Raw genomic sequence first — 26,728 nt, forward strand, 5'->3', positions numbered from 1 at the left:
GACTGAGGGGTCTATTTACTAAGCAGAGTTAGGAGACAGAGTGATAAGTGAAAAGTGATAAGGTGCCAGCCAATCAGCTCCCAACTGCCATGTCACAGGTTGTGTTTGCAAAATGACAGTTTGGAGCTGATTGGCTGGCACCTTATCACTTTTCACTCTTTCTCCTAACACTGCTTAGTAAACAGACCCCTGAATGACTTTGCCAATTAGCACCATGACATTTTGCTCATTGCTTAATACTCTTAAATCACTTCCCTGAAATATTACAAGTAACAACAAATACTTATTATGATCAGTTTCCTATTTCCTGTTGTGGGTTCCCATAGGACTTATTTGAGGAAATCAATGGCATTACACTACTGATATGATCACTAAGAAAATAGGAAAAGGCCAGAGCATGTGAGAAATTGTGCATTAAATGATATCATCTTCTGCTTTGTGCTTTAAGCTCATTACTTTAAAGGGTATTTTATTTACAGCAAGCTCCTTCCTTCATCTTTAGACTAGCTAAGGACTGTCAATGTCTTTATTAATTGCTATAGTTACCTACAGGACCTCCCTTTGCGAGCATGTTACATGCTCGCTGTCACCATTACAATTTCCATATCTGTTCCTCTGAACTTTATAAAAAAAAAAGTGCATAAAATCAGATTGATTATTAACTTGAAGAGTGAACTGAACATTTATTGCCTAGTGCTAGCCCAAGGGCACACAAATTAAAAAGATGCCAATATTTGTATATAAGCATTTGATAACTGCACATATGCAGCAGATACAAAATGTATATTTTATTTTATAAAAATAATCTGTGTGAGCACGAAGCCACCATGTGACTTTCAGTCATCAGCAAATGTCAGTCTTCCCGGTCCTTCATTTTTCATCCACCTCCTATATCTCTTCCATCGTGGGTCTGAAGCCATTTTTAACTTCATTTCTTCCTCTTGTTCTTTTTTGTATATCTGATAGAAATGAGAATAGAGTTTTTAGTTAGCTTTGCATTATTTTTGACAGAATAGACAACTGTACCTTTCCCTAAGGTAGTGGTTCCCAAACCATGCCTGCAAAGCACTCTAATAGTGCAGGTTTTAAGGGTATCCATGGTTGAGCACAGGTTACCGTATATACTCGAGTATAAGTCGACCCGAATATAAGCCGAGGTACCTACTTTTACCCCAAAAAACTGGGAAAACTTACTGACTCGAGTATAAGCCTAGTGTGGGAAATGGCAACAGCTGGTAGTGCCCCCAGTAGTAATTCCCCCTGGTAGTGCCCCCAGTAGTAATCCCCCCCTGGTAGTGCCCCCAGTGGTAATCCCCCCTTTCAGTGCCTCCAGTAGTAATCCCCCCCTGGTAGTACCCCCAGTAGTAATCCCGCCTTTTAGTGCCCCCTGTAGTAATCCCCCCTTTTAGTGCCCCCTGTAGTAATCCCCCCTGGTAGTGCCCCCTGTAGTAATCCCCCCTTTTAGTGCCCCCTGTAGTAATCCCCCCCTTTTAGTGCCCCCTGTAGTAATCCCCCCTTTTAGTGCCCCCTGTAGTAATCGCCCCCTGATAATGCCCCCTGGTAGTGCCCCCTGTAGTCATCGCCCCCTGTAGTCCCCCCCCCTAAGTAGAGAGAGACGTGATAATAATAAAAAAAATAAACACTTACCTGAAACTCCCACTCCTGGTCCCGCCGCTGTCCGCTCCTGGTCCCGCCGCTGTCCGCTCCTCCGGCCGCTTTGCATGGGAGAGACGTCGTCATGACGACGTGTCTCCCATCACCCACTGCGGGAGCCGGAAGATGGCTCCCGCAGTGGGAGCAGCAGCAGCCGCTGAGAGTCTGACAGACTCTCAGCGGCTGCTGATTACAGCAAACACATAGCTGCCGGCTCCGGCGGCTATGTGTTTGGCAGTGTGTAGCGCTGACCGAACTCCGTCCGGTCAGCGCTACACTTGACTCGAGTATAAGCCGAGGGGGACTTTTTCAGCACATTTTTTGTGCTGAAAAACTCGGCTTATACGGTAAATCAAAATAAATGAGGTACTAATTAAGTCATCTGTGCTCAAGCATGGATATCCTTAAAACCTGGGCTGTTAGGGTGCCCTGAGAACTACTGTAAGGTCTCACAGCTGCTTTGCTAGACCTTACTTAAACCATAATCCAAACAAAATGGAAACATTTAAAAGAAAAAAAAAAAAGGCACAAAAAGCTATAGATCAGGGTTTTAGGTGCCTGTACACACATCCGCCGCTCAGACAGCCTTGTAATATTATTAGCTCTGATAGGTGGGAATTCAATTCAGCAAGCTGTTGATAGTGCCAGGAGCGAGCTGAAGGAGCCATCCAATTCGCGCTGTTAGGGCGACTAAATGATTTCTTCTCGCACCCTCCTGAGGGTGAGAGGAGAAATCAGCCTTTAGTACCGGTCGCGAGACTGTTTTCCGGCTTAGCGTGGCGTTAACAGCCTCGCGGCCGGCACTTTAATCGCGAAATCGCATTCTCCGACTAAAGAGCAAGGTTAAGGCGTGTGAACCGGCATTCTCTACCTTAATTTCCAAGTCTAAGACTAAACACACCGCTGAACTGAATAGCTCCAGGAGCTCCCTTCCCTTTGTACAGCAGTGTTGTACAGCCATTCAGATCCAAGATCCTGATGCCTTCAGTATTTATTGAGCAGTTTGTTCCTGTCGTCACATTCCACTTCAATATGATCACATTTTCTGAATGCACTTGTGTGAATTAGCCTAAAGCTATTATTTATACTTACAGTAACCCAATAGGAGGAGATCTAGTCAATTAGCAGATATTACTTCCCCCAAAAATTAATTCTAGATTCCATTCATATAGGCCCGTATTCAATTTGGGAGCGAACAGTCTGTGCTGGACTTTTCGCTCCACATCGGAGCTTTTCCAGGGATAAAGTATCGGGCGCGTGCCCGCTTTATCCCCGTATTCAATTTAAACTCAGTGAAAACGGGACCCGGCGAATTGGGATCTACGAAAAAAACTGGAATTTTCGGGAAATAATTGTATGACTCCCCTAAAGATGCTTCCTAACTACATCCCGTTTTTGCCTTCAAAAGAAAGTCGGGTTTTTAAATAGCCGCTGCAGGTGTTTTTTCCCGACACTGAAGTGATGCAGAAGAGCATTTTTTTTTTTTTTTAAGAGGTCCCATTAAAATTTGGGGTACATGAAAATGGGTACTAGCATATTTTTAAGTCCCTAAAGTAATTTATTTTTTTTTAAATTCTGCAAAAATGGACCTGCCGCTAATATCCTATTCTAGAAAACACCTGCACCCCTATATCCCAATTCTGCACTTTTTTTCGCCATGTAAAACATGGTGAAAAGTTATCCCCGCTTTTTCCAAAGACTTTTTGAACCTGCTAAAAAGTCTTTGAAATTGAATACGGGGATAATTGAAATAGGCGAAAATAATGTATCGCCGATTCAGAATTGAATACCCCCCATAGTTGCTAAGAATTTTACTAACATACTATGAATTCAACAAATTATTTAAAAATACTGACTGCCTAGTTTGCATACAATCATGGGCGTCGGAACAGGGTGGGGCAAAGGGTCGGCTTGTCCCCCCCAAGATTTGAAAGGCGCAGTGGCTGTGGACATTCAGGGTCTGTGCAATATGCTGCATGGCTCCTGCACCGCATGGAGGAGGTGTAATGTGCGGTCTTGTAAGATAACTGCACATTACACCTCCTTCTCCATACAGTATAGGGGCTCTGCAGCCTATTTCTATAAAGCACAGCCCCTGACTGTCTACGGCCGCCGTTACAGTGAGTTCCTGGGCTGGCTGCGCGACATAATATCGTTCCGACGCCCCTGGATACAATACAATGGCCTACCAGTTTCTTTCAATCAAAACACAGGATACCAAATCCAAATTAGCATTCAATCAATATTTATCATCACACACACACACATTAGTTGGCAACCATGAATTGAGACTTTAAGGGTTTTAGATTAGTATCAACTGCTCATCTAATACAATATGATTTAAGTCTAATATTTACTTGTGCAAAATTATATAACCATTGCATTGTTAGGGTAGGTTTAAAATAATTATTCATCTTTTCATCCACCAGTGACAACCTCAGGGCTTATCACTTCTCTATAAGAACACCACCAGTCACAAAGACAAAAGCATTGTACGTGGACAACACACTTCAGGAATGTATTTCAGGAAGGACTGTGCAGAGTGGCAAAAAATGGCTATATGTTCTCCCTTAATTATGCACCTAGAATGCGGTTATGTTAACATTTACAGAACATTAAGGACCATTTTACTTCATCACATGTGGCTATGAGCAATAGCGACTTTAACAAATGTTGACCGCAACTAAATCAAGATAATTTGCACAGAGCTACCACACGAGTTCATACTCCACTTACTTCATAATTCTCTTTTTTCCACAGTTCCTGCTCAAGAAACAATTTCTTCCGATCATCTTCTAAACTATCAAACTGAGACTGTGACATTCTCATATTTCTACGGATGAGATAGAGTTTTTCCACTTCCCCATACGCCTCTCCTTTGATGCTGAATGTATATATCCACCAGGCATACCAGGAGATATATTTGAACAAATAATAAGGGAAGAAGATAATTTGGAAGAGTAGGATATCAAATAGCTGTGGCTTTTGATAGCCACCTTTGATGTCTATTTTGTTCTTAATAATGTCCCTGATGATCTCCTCCTCTTCCTCCTTAATTTCTTCTTTAGATCTCTTGTTTTTCCCCTTTTCTTTTGCACGGTTCATCAGTCCTTGCTGCTTTGCTATTTCAGTGGCCTGTATTCGGTACTTTGGCACTGTTGATAAGTATTTAATGGCTTCGTTGTATCTACTCCTCCAGCTATAAAACTAAAAAAAGTTAAGGACAATTAAATTGGAGCAACATAAATATAGTGTTCAGTAAATACAGAAAAACATGTTTATAAACATATTTGCAATACATTACAAATCTATTAACATTACCAGAAACTGGATGATAGGCGATTTTTTTTTCAGAGCAATATGTTCCAAGCCAGCTTAAGTGTAGCCTGTCTCCATACAAAGCCTAGCACGCTAAGGCTATAGAGAACTAACAGTAAAGTGGCCAGCAATTCTACCTCTATTATACCAAGTAAGCTACAAAAACAAATGTATCTAATGTTAAGATAATCAATCATGAGAGAAACTCTGTACACTGCCAAGTACTACAAGACTATGTGCCTGATTCAGCATGGATCGCGTTTGCAACAGCGTACGCAGATCGGCCGATTGTTGCATACTGTGCATGCACAGCACTGCGATTACAGACGCACTGTAGAATCCATCGTAGAGTGAGTGACAGGCAGTGAGCGTTTGGGGGATGGTGATGTGCCGAAGCACAGGCATGCCAGTCCATTTGAACGCAGTTGCATGGGCGTGCATAAATTAGCCACTGCAATTGCCTACGCAGCCCGAGTACTCACTGTGTGCGACGAGACTTGCAAATTCTGAGACAGGTCAGACCTTCTGTAATTGTGCGTGGGGGACCGATGTTCTCCGATGTATACGCAGGAATGCGAGGTATTACGGATGTGAGAAAGCGGTAGTGGGTGTCTCTATGCTGGCTGAGAGGTGGCAGGCATTAGCATATTTTCGCAGATTCATTGTGTGTGATTACGCAGTTGCGATCCTGCTGAATTAGACCCTATGTTTATTTAAAACCAGACATGAAACAATACTAATAGACATGTCTGTTACCAAACACTTCCAGAAACATCCTACAAAATACTAATGCCAGCTGCTGACGTTTTCAGTAATAAAATATGAAATGTCAAACACTCACTTCTCACTTCCCCTGCAAATCATCTCTCCTGCAAGTGATAGTGTCACATACTGAACAGCCAAACCACGCTGCCTGTATAACCAAAATTAAATTACTTGTTTCCTGCAAATGCTGCTTATAATTAACAGATTTGAAAACCCACATACGGGATGTAGTTAGGAAGCAGACGGTCTAAATGCCGACCGCCGGCTTCCCGACTGTCAAATCCTGGCAGGGGTTTAATGATAGGCATCGAAATCCCGACACCTATCATTATCCCTACGCCGGGAGCCCGACGCACGGCATACTGAACGAAAGTAAGCTGGGCGCGGACAGCGGCGGGGGGGGGGGGGGGGGGGGGGGCATACACACATTTATGGTTAGGCACCCACCGGGAGGGTACGACTAGGGGAATGTAGGGTTAGGCACACCCCCGGGAGGGTTAGGTTCAGGTGGAGGTGGGGGGTTAGGGTCTGGCACATACAGGGGGGAGGTTAGGGCTAGGCAGCCCTAAAGGAGGATTGGGGGGTGGAGGGTTAGAAAGAGTTAATTTACTTACCTTGTCGGGATCTTCACTGCCGATCTTCCGGCGTCGAGATTTGAACTGCCGGACGTCAGTCATACTGATCCCCCCACATACATTTATAACGGCCTATTTTGCTTTCATGGGAGGCGATTCAATTTCAGTGCGATGTGAATAGCACCGGGAAGGAGTTACCGTAGCTATTCAATGCACCACTCTGTTAAGTCCGACTAAAACCACTTCAGTCTAAGAAAGCCGGTTACTGCGCCTAAAGCAGGGTTTAGTTGCGCTAAACGACATTCTCCAATTAAAGTGCCGGCCACGAGGCGGTTAGCGCCACGCTAAGCAGGAAAACAGCATCGTGGCCAGCACTTAGGTCAGATTTCTGCTCGCACCTCAGGAGGGTGCGAGAAGAAATCGTGTAGTCGGACTAAACAGCACGGTCATTTGACTAGCTCCGGGCGCTATGTCTTGGGGCTATTCAACATTGCGCTGAATTGAATCAACTATTATGACCACTTGCTGTTAGCACTTAAGGGATGGATAATTTTTGCACTGTTTCATGTAGCTCTCACTCTGCATGGTTTAACCTGCATTACAAGTATAGATTTGTTCAAATACCACGCAACATGGCTCTGAAAAACATTCCAAATTGAATCGGCCCTTATGTATGTAGTTAAAGGAAAATCTGTTACATTGGTAATTCACTTGTTACAGGCTCGTTCCATGAAATTGATGAATCATTTATAAAACCAAATACACTTTAATTTATCATAACTTTTAAAACTAAAGGTTTTTTTCTGTAACTGCCAATATTTTCACGGAATGAGCCTACATTATCTTTTTTTCTGTTATCTGCAATGTTACATAAATTAGCACATCCACCATTAAACATTTGCGGTTATAGATTGCATTGTATGCGCACTTTGATGTCAATTTCTGGCAAACTGATTTCCTTTAACTTGGGTGCGTAATGGCCGAAACGTCACATGCTTTATCATAATGTGTGAAGGTTATAACTAGTTGCATTGGAGTGATGGCATTTCTTTGCTTGGGTGGAACTATTACCTGAAAAAGTGATATGACACACACTGTAACCAGGATAACTAGCCTCACATCCACTTTTGGTGCAAGTCTCCTACTGTAGTAATTATAGTAATGTCTGTAGTACTCCTCAGGGTGATCCAACATGTAATCATAATCTTTCCGTGTTTCTTCATCCTGACAGGAAGCAATAGAAATAGATTTTATATCAGAAAATGTATAAACTTATTACATGGCGACAGTGGCACTAGCAAATAACAGTGGTGCCATTAATAGAAAAGATTTTATGAAAAGGAGCACTTTGGATCAATGTGTAACTTATACAAGTAAATATTTATATGATATGCATCAACAGAACAGGTACACTGTTCTTTATAATTTAAAACTAGTAATAGAGCTATACACTACTTTCCACAACATCTCTATCATATGTTGCATCATGCAGCAAAGAACTAGCCTATGCCAGTAAGGCAAATTATTATTTATGGACAGGCAAACTTTTACATCTACCATGTAATTCTAAGGGGGGTATCCAATTAGCCATAGTCGTTTATCTATCCTATTATTTTGGACAAAATAGGTTATTTCAGTAGAAAAAAACAAAATTGGATCCGTGACAGACCTATGTGATTTCACCCTTGTAGCGACGATAAAACTGCATTTTTCGTGTATTATTTCTAAAGACATCAGGTCCCCCTAAAAAAACCACGATAAGTGCCGGCGTCGGGGAGCACTTTAGGGCTAATTGCATAGCCCCATGGGATCCATCAGTGCTTGAACAATGTTCGGGGTTAATTGGATACCGCCCCAAATGTATAAAAAGTGAAACATTAGTTAGAAAAAAAAAACAAAACAACAAAAAGAAATAACTGGTGGTGCATGGTTCTGGCAGGGGGACTGCAGCCTAACAGGCCAATAGGAATGTGACAACGCATCACACACACAGCGCTGCTCAGGAACACTTCTGTGCCAACCGGGCGCTGCTGCTGCGCCATGCCTAGTGAGAGGGGCACCGATGCCCGCTGTGGCACTACTAGCGTGTGTACACGGAGACACAAAGTACACACCGCCCCCCAGCCCAGTGATCACCTTCAGCGTTTCGTAGGCTGTGGCCACCAGCAGGAACTGGCTATGTGCGACCTCTTTGTCCGCGCTGCTCCGGTACCGGTCCGGGTGATACTTCTTGGCCAGCTGCCGGTACGCCCGGGCTATATCCGCCTTCTCGGCGTCTCTGCTCACTCCCAGCACATCATAGCACACCTGCTGCCCACAGTACAGACCCTCTGGCAGGGCGGCACACCGGCGAACCAGGCATGCTAGGCCCAGGAGCAGGAGGACTAGCCTGGGTGACATGGAGGGCCCGGGAAGGAGGAGAGGGACACCGCACGCAGCCGCTTCCCCCTCCACCTTCCCCGGGGCCGCCATGTCAGCAGCAGGGTCCGGGGTGCAACGTGACACCGGGGAGGAGCCGCAGCCGCTGGATCATCCGCTCATTCAAGTAACTTTATTAGTAGCAAGACAGATGGACAGGACTGATGCTCAGGCAGTGGATACGGTTGCGGTTAGATCTTCTTCAGTTAAAGGAATGCATATAGTTGACTAGTGCACATACACATGCTCAGTACTGACAGGACATAACACATGGGCCACTGGTTTTTTTATTGTTGGGCTTGTCTGTAATTCAGTAAAATTTTTAAAGCAATTCATTTACATGAACAGGGTCCAGTAGTATAATACATTATAACATGGTGTGTCAGTAGTATAATACATTATAACATGGTGTGTGCGTGCGCAGGCAACTAGGTAACGTTTTATATAGATCTGTAAAATGAGTGAAATGTAAAAGTAGAAATTACATTGTTGAGGTTCCACTCATTTACTCAGTCACATTTTAAAGTAATTTCAACAAATCATTTTTTTTGTATTGGATTGAATTTATAAAAGAGACAATGCATTTTTTTCAGCAATATTTTTAAATTACCGACAGACACAAGGGGAGATGTAACAAACAAACCTACGAAAGAGATTCAGATTACAGATGTGTCGTGCTACATCTTTGCCGATCGCGCTACAAATGTGCGCACGCATCGCACCATGTGATTGCCCGCATAAGCTACGGCATACCTCCCAACATTTGAAGAGCTCCACTCGGGACATCTGCGAGCACAGCATCTATTCTTGCTCTGCGTACACGCTGCTCTACTATGCAGGGCAGCGGTGTATGCTTCCCCCAACTTTCCCCCACACCGCGGGACACTGCGGCCCGCGGGTGGGACAGCGGGACAGTCCCAAAAAACGGGACAATTGGCAGGTATGAGCTACGGTACTCTATGGCGTGCAGTGCGATCGCACCATGCAATCCTATGGAGGCGCGTGCAATCACAGTGTTCGTATCCGCTCGCGGGCGCATGCCAAGCGTGGCACGATTTAATGCGTACTCAGCAAAGATGTAGCAGGACACATCTGTAAAGTGGAGAAGTTGCCCATAGGAACCAATTAGCTTCAGCCGCAGCCTATAAAATAAGAATGGACATCAGAAGCCCTTCATCGAATGGTGAAGCGTGCTTCCGTCATCCAATGTTGCGATGTGATGGTAGCTAGCCATCACATCAAAAGCATTTAATGGCAAATCCATTACAATGTATCACGCATGCGCAACTAGATTGTGCATACACAATATCCCATCAGCAAGGCCGGCTGGGGGTGGAGCCGAGGGCAGGGCCTTGAGCGGAGACAGTGTGTGCCTGCTGCTTCCAAGTCCCACTGCTGTCCTCACATTTTTTTCTCAGGAGTCTCTGTTTAGCATGGTAATTCCCTGGTAGCCAGCTGTAGTGTGTGTGACTGTAGTGGGGCATTGTGTGTGTTCTGTACATATAGTACGGGGCCGAATGCCATGTCTCCTCTCACTGCCAGGATGCTGCTGCTAGCATCCAGACGGTGACAGGAGGAGACGCAGTCAGTCATGTGACTCGTGGTAGAAACTTTTGCTGAAATGACAGTGATCAGATAACTTCTGAAGAACTAACTGTTTTGATGCCTGGTCCTGTGAGTGGTACAGTATACATTTAAGACTACCGTTCTGGCTTTGGCTGGGGAAGATAAGAACAGAAGCTGAATATCAAACATCACCCAATGGACACAAGGCAGGGATAGCCTTATGCAGGGTACACCCTAGACCAGGGGTTCCCAACCACGGTCCTCAAGGCACACTAACAGTCCAGATTTTAAGGATAGCCATACTTGAGCACAGGTGAATTAATTAGTATCTCAGTTATTTTGATTTAACATCTGTGCTCAAGCCTGGATATCACTAAAACCAGGACTGTTAGTGTGCCTTGAGGACTGAGGTTGGGAATCACTGCCCTAGACGATATGTCGTCCGATCTAGCCGGATCGGACGACATATCAGGCACATCGTCTAGTGTGTACCCTCAATGTCACTGACGATGCGTGCTCCTGCATGTCGTCAGCACAGGCGACATCGTTAGCGAGGGCCATGCTACCGAATGCAGCATGGCCTGCGCCGTCACTGCCGGCATTGGCAAGTGTCCCGTCGCTTATGATGTCGGTACACACTAGACATCATCTAGTGCAGCAGTTCTCAAACTGTGGGTCGTGACCCCAAAGTGGGTCGCGGCCATCCCAGCTTGGGGTCGCGACTCACATGGGGTGAGGTTGATGACCCCTCTGAGGAGAGTGAAACCAGTTGAACTGTCTCTTATTTCAGACTCCTCGGATCACTGGCTGAGAGATCTGAGGAGTCATCAGGCAGCCCCGTCCCACCCCTGTGCTCATCGTCTCCTGTCCTCCTGCCCAGCAGCAAAAACTGACACACAGGCAGCAAGCCTCAGCAGCAGACTCAGAGGAGCCAGCTGCCACACTCTCTCTGCAGTCTGTGCAGATGTTGTTAAGTAAGTGCAGCCTGGGGGACCACTGCTGCCAGGGTGGGAGGACACAGAATGTGTATTGATTGCTGTTTAGGGAGAAGAAACTTAAGCAGGAGGAGGAATGTGGGGAGTGTTGACCACAGACCCTATGGGGGAACAGGGGAGCACACAGTGTGCGAACTGGAGGGGGGGAACAGAAAAAAACAAATTTATTAAAAACCCATTTTCTCCCCCCTGTCATCCACTGCCTCCCCCTTGAAATGCACTGCACCCTCTGTCTTTCTCATCTACTACCTCCCCCTGTCACTCACTGGTTCTCCCTGTTACCCACTGTGCCCTATGTCACCCTTAGCCTCCCACTACCTCCCCAGTCACTCACTGTTTTCCCTGCCACCCTTTGCTGCTCCTTGCCACCAACTGCTGCCTCCTGTCACCCACTGCCATCCTCTGCTTCTCCCTGCCACCCACTGCCTCTCCATCACCCTCTGCCTCCCCCTGTCACCCACTGCTTCTCCCTATTACTCACTGCCTCTTATGTCACCTATTGCCTCCCCAGTCACTCTCTCCCTTTCCATGCCATGATCTGCCTCCCCCTATCACCCTCTGTCTCTCCCTGTCATCCAGTCACCCCTTGTCTTTCCCTGTCACCCTCCTTCTCTCCCCATGTGAGCCACTCATTCTCCCTGTTACCCACTGCCTCCTATGTCACCCTTTGCCTCCCCAGTCACCCACTGTCTTTCCTGACACCCTATGCTGCTCCTTGCCACCCACTGCTTCTCTCTTTCACCCACTTCCCCTCCGTCACCCACTGCTTCTTGCTGCCACCCACTGCCTCCCCCTCACCCACTGCCATCCTTTGCTTCTCTCTGCCACCCACTGCCTCTCCGTCACCCGACATCCTCTGCCTACCCCCTGTCACCCACTGCTTCTCCCTATTACCCACTGCCTCCTATGTCACCCTCTGCCTTTTCATGCCACCATCACCCACTGTTTCTCCCTGTTACCCACAGCTTCTTCCTGTTATCCACTGCCTCCTACATCACCCTTTGCCTCCCCAGTCACCCACTATCTCCCCAGTCACTCTTTGCCTCCCTTGCAGGGACAGGGACTTTGAAAGGAGCTCGTCCCTGCAATGTCTAAATGAAATGATCGCATTAGCGCAGTGGCGTAAGTTCATACCAGATGCCAGGAGGCAAGTTATTATTTTTGTGCCCCCCTAAAACAAAATGGAAAATAAATGTGGTGCATATCTATCTATCTATCTATCTATCTATCTATCTATCTATCTATCTATCTATCTATCTATCACTTATGCACAAAAACACTAATATAGAATAGCCTTAAGTGGGGTAACTATATTGTGGGCAATAGAGGAGGCGCCTCCATTATCTCCCATAGTTCTGCCCCTGCATTAGCAGATACCTCACTTCAGTTTCCATAGTCTACTGCGTCTCCATAGTGCTAATGTGCATGAGCGGCCTGCTGACCACGCATGTGTGGCAGTCATTCTGCAGTAACTTGCTGGGGTCCTGTAATAATTTTTATTGTTAGACGGGGTCCCAGAGCAACAAAGTTTGAGAACCCCTGATCTAGTGTGTACCGGCCATTAGGGACAGACCAACCCTTGTTTACCGAAGCCTAATGGACATTATCTGCCCTACTCCGTCATCACTACATTTGCTTTAAAAAGAGCCTATAAACAAACATTGTTTATTCTTATATACAGTCAGGTGCATAAATATTGGGACATTGACTGAATTTTCATATTTTGGCCTCTATTCACCACCACAATGGCTTTGAAATGAAACAATATGTGCTTTAACTGCAGACTTTCAGATTTAATTTGAGGGTAATTACATCCAAATCAGGTGAACGGTGTAGGAATTACAACGGTTTCTATATGTGCCTCCCACTTTTTTTTTTTCCATCAATAAATTTTTATTGAAAATAAAATAGAAAAAATGGGGTCCAGAAAAAGGAGAAAGGGACATAGGGGGTAAAAGAAAACACAATAACAGTGAAAAGTATAAGGTATGAACAGGACATCTATAAATATCTAACAATTATTACAATACAAAATATAGCAAATAGATAGACTAAACATCTGAATCTCCCAAGGGAGGTTCATTTAGATTGCAAGGGGAAGACGGGTCCAGAGGGCTAATTCTCGCAGAGGGAGCACCTCTACCATCAGTGACATAGATATGCCATGGGTACCACTTTACAATAGGTGAAGACGGAGCCTTAGAGTAACTAGCATCACTAGTCTCCATTTCGAAATTAAATTGAGTTTTTGTAACAACTTTGGCAAATGGGGGGGGAAGGGGACTTCCACTGTTGGGCTATTGTAGCCCTAGCAGATATTAAAATATGACCAAGAACATAACGAGTAGGTTTGGGAATAGAGAGAGGGTACCAATGTAAAAGGGCTAGAGAGGGATCTAGAGGCAATATGAGAGCTAAAACTTCTTGAATAAGGGAAAATACTTCTGTCCAAAAAGGGCGTAAAGAGGGGCAGTCCCAAAAAATATGAAAAATCATACCTTCAGAGTGGCATAAACGCCAGCAAAACTTAGAAACCGTAGGCCATATCCCATGTAGTTTAGTAGGTGTCAAATATAGTCTGTTTAGGAGTTTAATATGCATTTCAGCATGATTAATGCATTTATATAGGGAAAAAGAGGCTAAATGGATAGATTCCCATTGTTTAAGGGTAAAGGAACATTGAAGATCAGCCTCCCATCGAAGCTGAACAGAAGATTTGGTCGTCTGGTCAGCAGGAGACAACAGTAAGTACCAAAAAGAGATGGCCCCATGGGAAGATGATCTATATAGTATATTTAGAATTTGGTCTGGTGGTGACTGAAGCATGGAGGGACTGGTATTAAATTGAGCTATCCAGTGATGGAGTTGAAGATAATAAAACCAAGCTGATGGGCCCAATTCAAATTTGGCACATAAATCAGAAAACGGTAAAATAGAGGACGGGGAAATAAAATCTGCTAGGGACTGAATACCTAATTGCATCCAGTAAAACATGTGGAGATTGGGAAACAATTTATCTAATGTTTGGAGGGATATGGTCCTAGTAGGGAGAGTGAAATTAAAATGAGTTGGGAGCCTAACATCCCATATCTTTAGGGTATCAAGGGCAGACTGTGGGCGTAGTTGTTTAGGTAACCATAGAAGGTCTGATAAAGGGGATTCTTGAAAAAGGGCACGTTCTAGGTCCACCCAGGGCTTAGTGGGGGGGAGGGAGAAACCAATCACACAGCTGAGAAAGGAGGGCAGCTTCATGGTACCTAGGTAGGTCAGGGAGATTGAGGTCTCCTTGTTGTCTAGAGCGTATCATACGGTTTTAAGCTATTCTAGGAGCTGTGTGTTTCCATACATAAGACGTCATCAGTTCCCACATTTGTTGTAACATTTTACGGGGTATTGTGTATGGTATAGCATGGAACAGGTACATTAGTTTGGGCAGTAACATCATCTTGAATGCCACTAGACGGCCTAGTGCCTCCCACTTTTTAGGGGGCCAAAAGTAATGGGACAAACTAAATCCTAAATCTAACTTTCACTTTTTAATACTTTGTTGCAAATCCTTTGCAGGCAATTACAGCCTGAAGTCTGGAATGCATAGACATAACCAGACGCTGGGTTTCATCCCTGGTGATGCTCTGACAGGCCTCTACTGCAAATGTCTTCAGTTCCTGCTTGTTCTTGGGGCATTTTCCCTTCAGTTTTGTCTTCATCAAGTGAAATGCATGCTCAATCGGATTCAGGTCAGGGGATTGACTTGGCCATTGCATAACATTCCACTTTTTAGCCTTAAAAAACTCTTTGGTTGCTTTTGCAGTATGCTTCGGGTTATTGTCCATCTGCACTGTGAAGCGCCGTCCAATGAGTTCTGAAGCATTTGACTGAATACGAGCATCTAATATTGCCCGAAACACTTCAGAATTCATTCTGCTGCTTTTGTCAGCAGTCACATCATCAATAAATACAAGGGAACCAGTTCTATTGGCAGCCATACATGCCCATGTCATGACACTACCACCACCATGCTTCACTGATGAGGTGCTATGTTTTGGATCATGCGCAGTTCCTTTCCTTCTCCATACTCTTCTCTTCCCATCACTCTGGTACAAGTTGATCTTTGTCTCATCTGTCCATAGGATGTTGTTCCAGAACTGTAATGGCTTTTTTAGATGTTGTTTGGCAAACTCTAATCTGGTCTTCCTGTTTTTGAGGCTCACCAATGGTTTACATCTTGTGGTGAACTCTTTATATTCACTCTTGTGAAGTCTTCTTTTGATTGTTGACTTTGACACATATACACCTACCTCCTGGAGAGTCTTCGTGATTACCCAACTGTTGTGAAGGGGTTTTTCTTCACCAGGGAAATAATTCTTCTGTCATCCACCACAGTTGTTTTCCGTGGTCTTCAGTGTCTTTTGGTGTTGCTGATCTCTCCGGTGCATTCTTTCTTTTAAAGAATGTTCCAAACAGTTGATTTGGCCACACCTAATGTTTTTGCTATCTCTCTGATGGATTTGTTTTGATTTTCAGCCTAATGATGGCTTGCTTCACTGATAGTGACAGCTCTTTGGATCTCATATTGAGAGTCGACAGCAACTGATTCCAAATGCAAATGTCACACCTAGAATCAACTCCAGACCTTTTACCTGCTTAATTGATAATAAAATAACAAGGGAATAGTCCACACCTGTCCATGAACTAGCTTTTGAGTTGATAGTCCCATTACTTTTGGCCCCTTAAAAAGTGGGAGGCACATATAGAAACTGTTGTATTTCCTACACTGTTCACCTGATTTGGATGTAATTACCCTCAAATTAAATCTGAAAGTCTGCAGTTAAAGAACATCTAGTTTGTTTCATTTCAAAGCCATTGTGGAGGTGAATAAAGGCCAAAATATGAAAATTCTTTCAATGTCCCAATATTTATGCACCTGGCTGTAGGTATAGTGCCCATGCTCCCTTTCCCATGCTTCACATTAGGTATAGTGTTCATGCTCCCTTTCCCATGCTTTACGTTAGGTATAGTGTCCATGCTCCCTTCCCCATGCTTCACATTTGGTATCATGTCCATGCTCCCTTCCCCATGCTTCACATTAGGTATAGTGTTCATGCTCCCTTCCCCATGCTTCACATTAGATATAGTGTCCATGCTCCCTTCCCCATTCTTCAAAATAGGGATAGTGTCCATGCTCCCTTCCCCATGCTTCACATTAGGTATAGTGTTCATGCTCCCTTCCCTATGCTTCACATTAGGTATAGTGTTTATGCTCCCTTCCCCATGCTTACATTAGGTATAGTGTTCATGCTCCCTTCCCCATGCTTCACATTAGGTATAGTGTTCATGCTCCCTTCCCCATGTTTACATTAGGTATAGTGTCCATGCTCCCTTCCCCATTCTTCAAAATAGGGATAGTGTCCATGATCCCTTCCCCTTGCTTCATATTAGGTATAGTGTCCATGCTCCCTTCCCTATGTTTCACATTAGGTATAGTGTTTATGCTCCCTTCCCCATGCTTACATTAGGTATAGTGTCCATGCTCCCTTCCCCATGCTTCACATTAGGTATAGTGTCCATGCTCCCTTCCCCATGCTTCACATTAGGTATAGTGTCCATGCTCCCTTCCCCATGCTTCACATTAGGTATAGTGTCCATGCTCCCTTCCCCATGCTTACATTAGGTATAGTGTCCATGCTCCCTTCCCCATGCTTCACATTAGGTATAGTGTTCATGCTCCCTTCCCCATGCTTCACATTAGATATAGTGTTCATGCTCCCTTCCCGATGCTTCACATTAGATATAGTGTTCATGCTCCCTTCCCCATGCCTACATTAGGAATAGTGTCCATGCTCCCTTCCCCATGATTCACATTAGGTATAGTGTCCATGCTCCCTTCCCCATGCCTACATTAGGAATAGTGTCCATGCTCCCTTCCCCATGCTTCACATTAGGTATAGTGTCCATGCTCCCTTCACCATGCTTCACATTAGGTATAGTGTCCATGCTTCCATCCCCATGCTTCACATTAGGTATAGTGTCTATGCTCCCTTCCCCATGCTTCACATTAGGTATAGTGTTCAAGCTTTAGTATTGTGGATGACTTGCACCAGAAGTGTCTGAAATTTGTTAAGACTAGGCATATGCAGCCTGATGTTGGAACTGTTTATCTACAGTTCCAGGGAGCTGTAGTTTATAGATAGGGAGTTTTATCCTAGCTTTTTCTCTGTCTTATTGGAGTGTATAAATAATATCACTATCTCCCAGCAATTAATATATATAAAATCAAATGTCCTTAGTTACTCATCAACACCAAGCCCAAACCACTGGACCTAGAAAAATTAAAAGCAGTGAGTATATTCCTTCCATGACTTACAGTAAGTGCCCACTAAGAAGGGATTTATCAAAATTCGACTCCTAAGTGTTAGGATATGCAGTTAAGCAGATCATATTGCTTGGAGTTCCATCCTTTAGGCCCCCATACATCAGCAATCGATTGTGGTAATTCTGCAATTTGCAGATGATTGTGTATAAAAATCTGCAATGTATGGGCTTCACAGATCGCAGATTGCAACCAAAAAGTGATTGGTATTAGTAAATCAGATTGTTCAAAATGTTGGATTTCATAGATCGATTGAGACTGTAGATTGCTAGTGTATGGACATGATCAGCAGATTTGCAGACTGTTACTAGTAAAATATTGGGCCTTTCAAGATTGGCAGATATGTGTTTGCTACAATCGATCTGCAAATCACTGAAAAAGATTTTAATGTATGGGTGCAGATTGCTAGATTGGGAAATCCTAAAATCAGGCAACAAATCTTCAAATGGTTCGATTGTGGTTTTCAGATTGCTGATGTATGGGGGCCCTTAGTTGCTACTGAGGCATTGCACTAATTACTGCCTGTCTGTGCACAGCCCAGGTTCACAGTACTCTGTCATTAAGGGAGACTTGTTCTGATTGGGTTCTGTCTCTGTTAAATTCCAGCCAGCCCTGCACTCCTTGCTGGTGATAGAGTTTTTCGTACTTCTGATTCCTGTCACCTGCTTGTCAGTCGAGTTCCTGAGTCAGTCTAGCTGTGTTTCTTGTGTGCCATTTATTCCATCCAGGCGGCTCCACCTGCATCTCATCCACATGTGCTGCTTGTACCATCTGAGCAGCACGGAGCGCTTCCTACCCCAGAAGCATTTGTCACTATCCGGTGGCTTGTGTCAACCCGGCGGCACTAGTCGCAGTTTAGCGTTCCAGGTGCGCAATTTAGCACACCGTCGCCAGTGTCATCCCGGCGGCACTGGTAGCAACTCTGCGTTCCAGGTGCGCTATTTAGCACACCATCGCCAGTGTCATCCCGGCGGCACTGGTAGCAGCCCCATGTTCTTGTTGCATACCTCACCTGAGTCTTATCAGCCCAAAGCTGCAATGGTCCTGGGTCCCCAGGTCACAATCAGCCCTCAAGGCTGCTGCAACAGCCCAAAAGCTGCTTCACACCATTAGTCCCTTGGTTACGACTATAAAGGCCACAATCATCCCCCAAGGCTGCCCCAAAAGCCCAAAGGCTGCTTCACACCATCAGTCCCTTGGCCACAACTATAAAGGCCACAACAGCCCTCAAGGCTGCTCCTGTAGCCCTCAGGCTGCATCACACCTCTTGCCCTCAGCAAAACTAGTCAAAGCAAACCATCCCCAAGGCAGCATTGACAGCCCAACAGCTGCAACCACATCCTTAACCATTGGCCACAACTAGTGCAATACATTCCAGCCCTCAAGGCTGTCATCAGTAGAGCCACAGTTTGTGATCATGGCGCCCAGTCAGAATCTGGCTCAGATTCTTGCTGCCCAAATACAGGTCCTGATGCCCAGGAACTATCTCTCCAGGTTGAGGATACATGGGCAGCTCCACCCTCAGCTTCAGTTTCAGCCCAAGTTTGGCCCCCTGAGCCCAAACTCAACCTGCCAGATCGTTTCTCTGGTAACCGTAAAGATTTCCTGAACTTCCGAGAAAGCTGCAAACTGTGCTTTAGGCTTCGGCCTGTTTCTTCTGAATCCAAGACTCAACGAGTTGGCATTATTTCTTTGCCTCTCTAGGCCTTCTCTACGATGACCCGGACAAGGCGGCATTAGCCGAGTCCAAACTTCGGTCTCTGTTGCAAAATCAAAGGGCTGCAGAAGATTACTGCATGGAGTTCCATAAGTGGGCAAATGACTCGGGATGGAATGACCCTGCACTACGAAGTCAATTCCGCCTTGGTCTTTCAGATCAGATAAAGGATATCTTTTGTCCAGCATACTGTTCCGGAGACGTTGGATGACCTTATGCATCTAGTTATCCACATCCGGGAACGTAGAATGGAGAAGGAGCTTCCTATACCTGCTCCTCGGTCTCCAGTTTGGGTAACTCCACTGGATCCTGGAGAACCTATGCAGTTGGGGGCTTATCGGCTCTCGGCCAAGAAGAAACGAAGAAGACGCTCCCAGGGCCTCTGCTTATATTGTGGAGGGAAAGGGCATACAGCCTTCAATTGTCCTGTTAAATCGGGAAAAGGCAAGGTCTAGGTGTCTTAGGAGAGCTACACCTAGACTTTGCATCTGTCTCTCCTGCAAACTCAGTCCTAATCTCCACCATTATTCAGGAAAAAGGCGGCCAAGTTTCTGTTCCAGCGTTCCTAGATAGCGGTGCAGCAGGGAACTTTATGGACATCTCCTTCGAATCATTGGGACTGACATCCGAACCTCTTCTACAACCCGTTTCAGTAGTTGGGCTAAATGAAGAAGAATATTCCAGAGTATTCGTTGTCTCCCAAACATCTCCCACCCAGTTGTCCATCGGGGCTCTACATTCTGAGATCACGTTCTTACTGCTCCAGTGTCCACTGGCTCCATTAATGTTGGGTCTTCCTTGGCTCAGAAGACATAACTCTGTCATTAATTGGGAAACTGGAGAAATTCTTCAATGGAGTAATGCCTGTTCCTCTACCTGCATCACGTTTCCTGTCCATCTGGCTGCTGTCATCCAACCTGAATCGGCATCCAGGATTCCGACTCCTTATCAGGACTTTGCAGAAGTCTTTTCCAAAAGAAAGGCAGATACTTTTCCACCTCACCACTCCTATGACTGCGCGATTGATCTCCTTCCCGGTGCAAAGCTTCCTAAGGACAGACTCTATGCTCTATCCCTTACTGAAAGGAAGGCTATGGAGGAATATATCCAGGATGCTTTGATGAAAGGATTTATTTGGCTTTCCAAATCGGCGGTCGGAGCGGGCTTCTTTTTTGTGCAGAAGAAGGATGGCTCTCTTCGACCGTGCATAGACTTTCGGGGATTGAATAATATCATGGTGAAGAACTCCTACCCATTGCCATTGATTTCTGTGTTGTTTGATCAGCTCCATCTACTCCAAGATTGATCTAAGAGGCACATATAATCTGGTCCGCATTAGAGAGGGTGACGAGTGGAAAACGGCCTTTAATACCCATTCTGGCCACTACGAATATCTGGTGATGCCGTTCGGCCAGTCTAATGCCCCAGCTGTCTTCCAGGACTTCATTAATGATGTGTTAAGGGAGTATCTCAGGGTTTTTGCAGTGGTCTATCTCGATAATATCCTTTTTTATTCCAGCTCACTTGAAGAACACCGCAAGCACGTGAGACTGGTGCTGCTTAACTCCTGGAGAACAATTTATATGCAAAACTGGAGAAATGCAACTTCGAAACTCAAGAAGTGTCATTCCTAGGGTAAATTATCTCCTCCCAAAGATTTCCGATGGATTCGAGCAAAGTTAAGGCCATCTTAGATTGGGTTCAGCCCACCAATCTAAAAGCAATACAACACTTCCTTGGCTTAGCCAATTTATTATAGAAGATTTATTGATTCCTTTTCATCCATAGTTGCGCCTATTGTGGAGCTTACCAGGAATGGAGCTGATGTGGTGAACTGGTCAGCCAAAGCTCTTCAAGCCTTTGAATCCTTAAAAACTGCCTTTACCTCCACTCCGGTTATACGGCATCCCAATACTGACCTTCCATTTATTGTTGAAGTGGACGCCTCAGAGATTGGCGTGGGGGCCGTACTGTCCCAGAAGGATCCTGAAGATGGCAGACTCCATCTCTGTGCTTATTTCTCTTGGAAATTTGCCTCAGCAGAGAGGAAATATGATGTAGGGAATCGTGAGCTTTTGGCCATCAAGTGGGCATTTGAGGATTGAAGACACTGGCTGGAAGGAGCGAATCATGTCGTCACGGTGCTCACTGATCATAAAAATCTGTCTTATATTGAGGCAGCCAAAAGGTTGAACGCCAGACAGGCTCGGTGGGCATTATTTTTTACTTGCTTTAATTATGTCATCTCGTTCCGGCCTGGCTCCAAGAATTTAAAGGCGGAAGCTCTGTTTCACAGTTTTCAGCCAGTTCAACCTCTAATATCAATTTCGCTTTGACCGGACATCTTGCGGATCTTATTTGTACCTGCCAATCAGAAGCTCCAGCAGAAATACCACCAGGGGTCTTGTTTGTTCCTGAAAGGTTTCGGAAAGCAGTGCTATTGAACTTTAATTCTTCCAAACCATCTGGGTACCCAGGCATTGTGAAAACCACTGAATTATTGTCTCATTCTGTCTGGTGGCAGTCTACGGGTAAAGATATTTAAGAATTTGTGTCAGCATGTGATGTCTGTGCTCGAAACAAATCTCCTTGCGCAGCTCCTCCTGGTCTCCTGCTTCCCCTTCCTACTCCTTCCAAGCCATGACCCATATTGCCATGGACTTCATCATGGACCTGCCATCTTCCTCTCGTTGTTCTGTCATCTGGACAACTGTTGATCAGTTTAGTAAGATGGTGTACTTTGTTCCACTCTTCAAGCTACCTTCCACTAAAGAATTGTCTGCTTTATTCATACTTCATGTTTTCAGACTCCATGGCTTGCCGATTGATATCGTCTCTGACCGGGGGATGCAGTTTGTGGCACGGTTTTGGAAGAACTTCTGCTCGGCTTTAGATATCAACGTCAGTCTGTCCTCCGGGTATCATCTGCAGTCCAAAGGGCAGATGGAGCAGGTGAATCAGTCTCTGGAACAGTATCTTCGGCTCTTCGTCTCCAAGTTTCAGAACGACTGGGTGTCCCTTCTTCATATGGCAGAGTTTGCATTCAATAATTCCTGTCACTCCTCATCATCTGTATCACCCTTTTTCTGCAACTCTGGGCTGTACCCCAGAGCAAACTCCTTTTGAGACAGTTTCAACTGGTATTTCATCCTCCACATCTGTTGCAAGGTTGCAGTCAGCTTGGAAAAAAGTTTGCCAATGTCTGATTAAAGCATCCTGTCGTGCCAAAACTTGGGTGGGTAAGCATTGATGACCATGCAATTTCAAAGTAGGAGATTTAGTGTGGCTGTCCTCCAAAAATATCAATATCCACCAGCGATCGCAGAAGTTAAGTCCCAGGTTCATTGGGCCATTTAGGATTGTTTCTCAAATTAATCCTGTGGCCTTTCATCTGTAGCTGCCTGCTAACCTCAAAATCAATAATACTTTTCACTGCTCATTACTCAAGCCAGTGTGAAAATTCTGGACTCCAGACTCTCACGAGGAGCCCTTCAGTTCCTGGTCCATTGGAAGGGGTATGGGCCAGAAGAACGGTCCTAGGTTCCTACGAGATCCTTGAATGCTCCTGCCTTGGTGTAAAAAATGTCAGGACTTTCCAGACAAACCAGGGTTTAGGGGTTCCTTAATCCCTCATCAAGGGGGAGGGGTACTGTTAGGATCTACAGTTAAGCATGTGGTATTGCTTGGAGTTCCAACCTTATTTGCTACTGAGGCATTGCACTAATTACTGTCTGTCTGTGTGCAGTGTCTGGTGCACTAATTGATTATCCTGTCTGTGCACAGCCCAGGTGCACAGTAGTCTGTCATTAAGGGAGACTTGCTCTGATTGGGCTCTGTATCTGTTAATTCCAGCCAGCCCTTCACTCCATGCCAGTTGTAGAGTTATTCGTACTTCCGGTTTCTGTCTCCTGCTTGTCAGTCAAGTTCCTGAGTCAGTCTAGCTGTGTTTCGTGTGTGCTATTTATTCTATACAGGCGGCTCCACCTGCATCTTGTCCACACATTCTGCTTGTACCATCTGGGCAGCACGGAGCACTTCCTACCCCAGAAGCGTCTGTCACCATCTGGTAGCTTGTGTCAACCCGGCGGCACCAGTCACAGTTTAGCATTCCAGGTGCGCAATCTAGCACACCGTCACCAGTGTCATCCCGGCGGCACTGGTAGCTACTCTGTGTTCCAGGTGCACAACCTAGCACACCATCGCTAGTGTCATCCCGGCGGTGCTGGTAGCAGCTCTGCGTTCCAGGTGCGCAACTTAGCACACTGTCACCAGTGTCATCCCGGCAGCATTGGTAGCAACTCTGCGTTCCAGGTGCGCAATCTAGCACACCGTCACCAGTGTCACACCGGTGACACTGATAGCCACTCTGCATTCCAAGTGCACAAATTAGCACACCGTCGCCAGTGTCATCCCGGCGGCACTGCTAGCAAATATGCATTCCAGGTGCGCTATTATGTACACCCTCGCCAGTGTCATCACAGCAGCACTGGTAGCAGCCCCATGTTCTTGTTGCATACCTCACCTGAGTCTCATCAGCCCAAAGGCTGCAACGGTCCTGGGGCCCCAGGTCACTATCAGCCCTCAAGGCTGCTGCAACAGCCCAAAAGCTGCTTCACACCATTAGTCCCTTGGTCACGACTATAAAGGCCACAATCAGCCCCCAAGGCTGCCCCTATAGCCCAAAGGCTGCTGCACACCATCAGTTCCTTGGCCACGATTACAAATGCCACAATCAGCCCCCAAGGCTACTCCAACTGCCTACAGTCTGCATCACATCACCAGTCCCTTGGTCATGACTATAAAGGCCACAACCAGCCCTCTAGGCTGCTCCTACAGTCCACAGGCTGCATCACACCTCTTGCCCTCGGCACAACTAGTCAAAGCAAACCAGCCCCAAAGCAGCATCGACAGCCCAACGGCTGCAACCAATATTTAACCCTTGGCCACATCTAGTACAATACATTCCAGCCCTCAAGGCTATCATCAGTTGGCTCTACATTAACACCATCGATTCTCTCCAGGAATTCCAACATTAAGGGGGTGAAAAGGGCTAAATTGTTTCCTCCCACTGTGCAATGTCCTGCCTGACTGACTCATCATGGCTGAATCACAGTTCAATATTCAAAGACCAACTGTCATCCCAAGTTCTGCCAAACATCACTGGCAGTTGGTGTGGCTCCCCTACTTAAATAGTGAGGGAAGGAAATGTGTTAGTACACAGGCGAGAGAGGATAATGCATTACAACAGCAGTCAGAGGGGATTGTGTTACTACACAGATCAGGGAGGGGAGGGAAATGCCAAATGTGTTACTATGGAATGAGGGAAGGGAATGTGTCACAATATGGGAGAGAATGGGAATGTGTTACTACAGGGTGTTACAAGTCACGGTCATGACTTGTCTCTTTCTAGTAATGTGCCTCCTTCTGGCAGTATGGTTCTAGTTCCATTGGTTGCTAGGTGATCTGGATGCCACAGGATGTCATCATGTGCTGTCCACAACACGGCATGATTGGTTCCTTACCCTATTTGTGCTGGTCTTTTGCCACCTCGCTGACTATAATGTTCTTTGTGGATTTCTTGGCTCTGCTGCATGGTCAGTGTTCTCATCTCTCCTAATTGTAGTTCAAGCTGCTCCACCAGCTCTCTAGCCACTCCGTCAGCCTCAGACGCTACACCATCTCTCCAGCCGCTCCATCATCCTCCAAGCTGCTACCAGCTCTCAAGCTGCTCCACTGGTTCCCTAGCCGCTCCGTCAGCCTCCAAGCAGCTTCTGGCTTCCAAGCCGCTCCATCATCTCTCCAGCCACTCCATCAGCTTCCAAGCTGCTACTGGCTCTCAAAGCCGCATCACTGGCTTCCAAGCCACTGCATCAACTCTTCAAATTGTACTACTGACTTTAGTCACACCATCAGCGTACAAAGCCACACCATCAGTTCTCAAAGCCGCATCACTGGCCTCCAAGCCACTGCATCAACTCTTCAAATTGTACTACTGGCTTTAGCCACACCATTGGCGTACAAAGCCGCACCATTGGCTCTCAAAGCCGCATCACTAGCTTCCAAACCACTGCATCAACTCTTCAAATTGTACTATCAGCTTTAGGCGCACCATCGGCATACAAAGCCGCACCATCGGCTCTCATAGCCACACCGTACTACTGACTTCTCTCCCAGTTTCTAGTATCTCCTGCTATTCTCTGGTTTCCGAAGGTAATCAGTGTAAACCTCTACTACTTTGAGTAGTAAGTCCAGGCGGCCCCTTAAATACCAGTGAATGTCTTCTAGTTCTAAGGGAACAGCGGGTGACTTTTAGTGGCAGAAGACTTCACTAGCCTGGGTTCTAGGGGTTTACACGGAACAGCCTAAGAATCCGTAACATTATATTCGCCCTAATGAAAAATTGAATAACAATAGGGTGATATGGAACAGTCACAGAACCATGCCCAGGTTCTTACTGCACAAATTCAAGTCCTCACACAGAAGGTTCAAGAGCTTTCTCTTCGAGTTAAGGAGGTTTGATCTTCAGTACCTCCCATCTTAAAGAACCTAAGATGAACCTACCAGATCGATTTACTGGGTATCGCAGCCTCCAGGCAGTTCCTCAAGCTGTAAGCTGTATTTCAGGTTACGTCCCGTTTCCACCGGGTCAGAGTCTCAATGAGTAGGTCTGGTCATTTCTATTCTCCAGGGAGACCCTCAGACTTGGGCCTTCGGGTTATTCTCTACACATGCAGCACTACAATCAGACAATTCACTCTTTACTGCTATGGGCCTATTATATGATGACCCAGACAGAACTGCTTTGGCTGAGTCAAAATTGCAATCCATTAGGGACAGAAGGCAGCGGAAGACTATTCTTCAGAATTCCGTAGGTGGGTAGTGGCATCCAGTTGGAATGACCCTGCCTTGCGCAGCCAATTTTGTCTAGGACTCTCTGAGGCCATCAAAGATGTACTCGTCCAGCATCCCTTTTCCGAATCTTTGGATGACCTAATGCATAAGGCTATTAGGATTGATCGTCAACTTCTTGAATGGAGACGGGAGTAGAATCTTCCAGTTAGGTCACCTCAGTCTCCTATCTGGCCTCCATCTTCTGATCCGGAGTAACCTATGCAAATTGGTGCCTTTCGCTTACCTCCAGACGAGAGGCACATGAGACGTTCCAAGTGTCTCTGCATGTATTGCAGGGACAAGGGACATTCCTTGAATAATTATCCTCTCAAGCTAGTAAAAGGCAAGGCCTAAGTGTCCGGGAGGAATTACATTTAGGCCTAGCTTCTATTTCCTCCAAAAATTCCGTTCTAGTTCCTGCAGCTATCCAACTCACTAGTTCTACCCTGGCTACTTCTGC

The 26,728-nt window shown here is 45.7% G+C and overlaps 1 protein-coding gene across 1 annotated transcript; it reads right to left on the reverse strand.

The window, feature by feature from the left end:
* Positions 1-651: 651 nt before the first annotated feature.
* On the reverse strand, positions 652-8,842 carry DNAJC25 (DnaJ heat shock protein family (Hsp40) member C25). The gene is made up of 4 exons (XM_088460083.1): positions 8,448-8,842; positions 7,383-7,535; positions 4,390-4,860; positions 652-959 (listed from the first exon to the last, which is right to left on the reverse strand). Exons 1-4 carry the CDS (start codon positions 8,781-8,783, stop codon positions 837-839), a joined length of 1,083 nt encoding a protein of 360 aa, XP_088316209.1. The 5' UTR covers positions 8,784-8,842; the 3' UTR covers positions 652-836.
* Positions 8,843-26,728: the final 17,886 nt, after the last annotated feature.

The sequence above is a fragment of the Taudactylus pleione genome, unplaced genomic scaffold, assembly GCF_031769625.1.
Source record: "Taudactylus pleione unplaced genomic scaffold, aTauple2 ptg000967l, whole genome shotgun sequence".
Lineage (NCBI taxonomy): Eukaryota > Metazoa > Chordata > Amphibia > Anura > Myobatrachidae > Taudactylus > Taudactylus pleione.

What these genes read in the sequence shown, in the direction of transcription:
- DNAJC25 (XM_088460083.1), bottom strand. Translation starts at nt 8,783, where the DNA reads ATGGCGGCCCCGGGGAAGGTGGAGGGGGAAGCGGCTGCGTGCGGTGTC. An exon ending in CAGCCTACGAAACGCTGAAG is followed by an intron (nt 7,536 to 8,447) that starts GTGATCACTGGG and finishes GCTTCCTGTCAG; the next exon opens with GATGAAGAAACACGGAAAGA. An exon ending in GGAAAAAAGAGAATTATGAA is followed by an intron (nt 960 to 4,389) that starts GTAAGTGGAGTA and finishes CATTTCTATCAG; the next exon opens with ATATACAAAAAAGAACAAGA.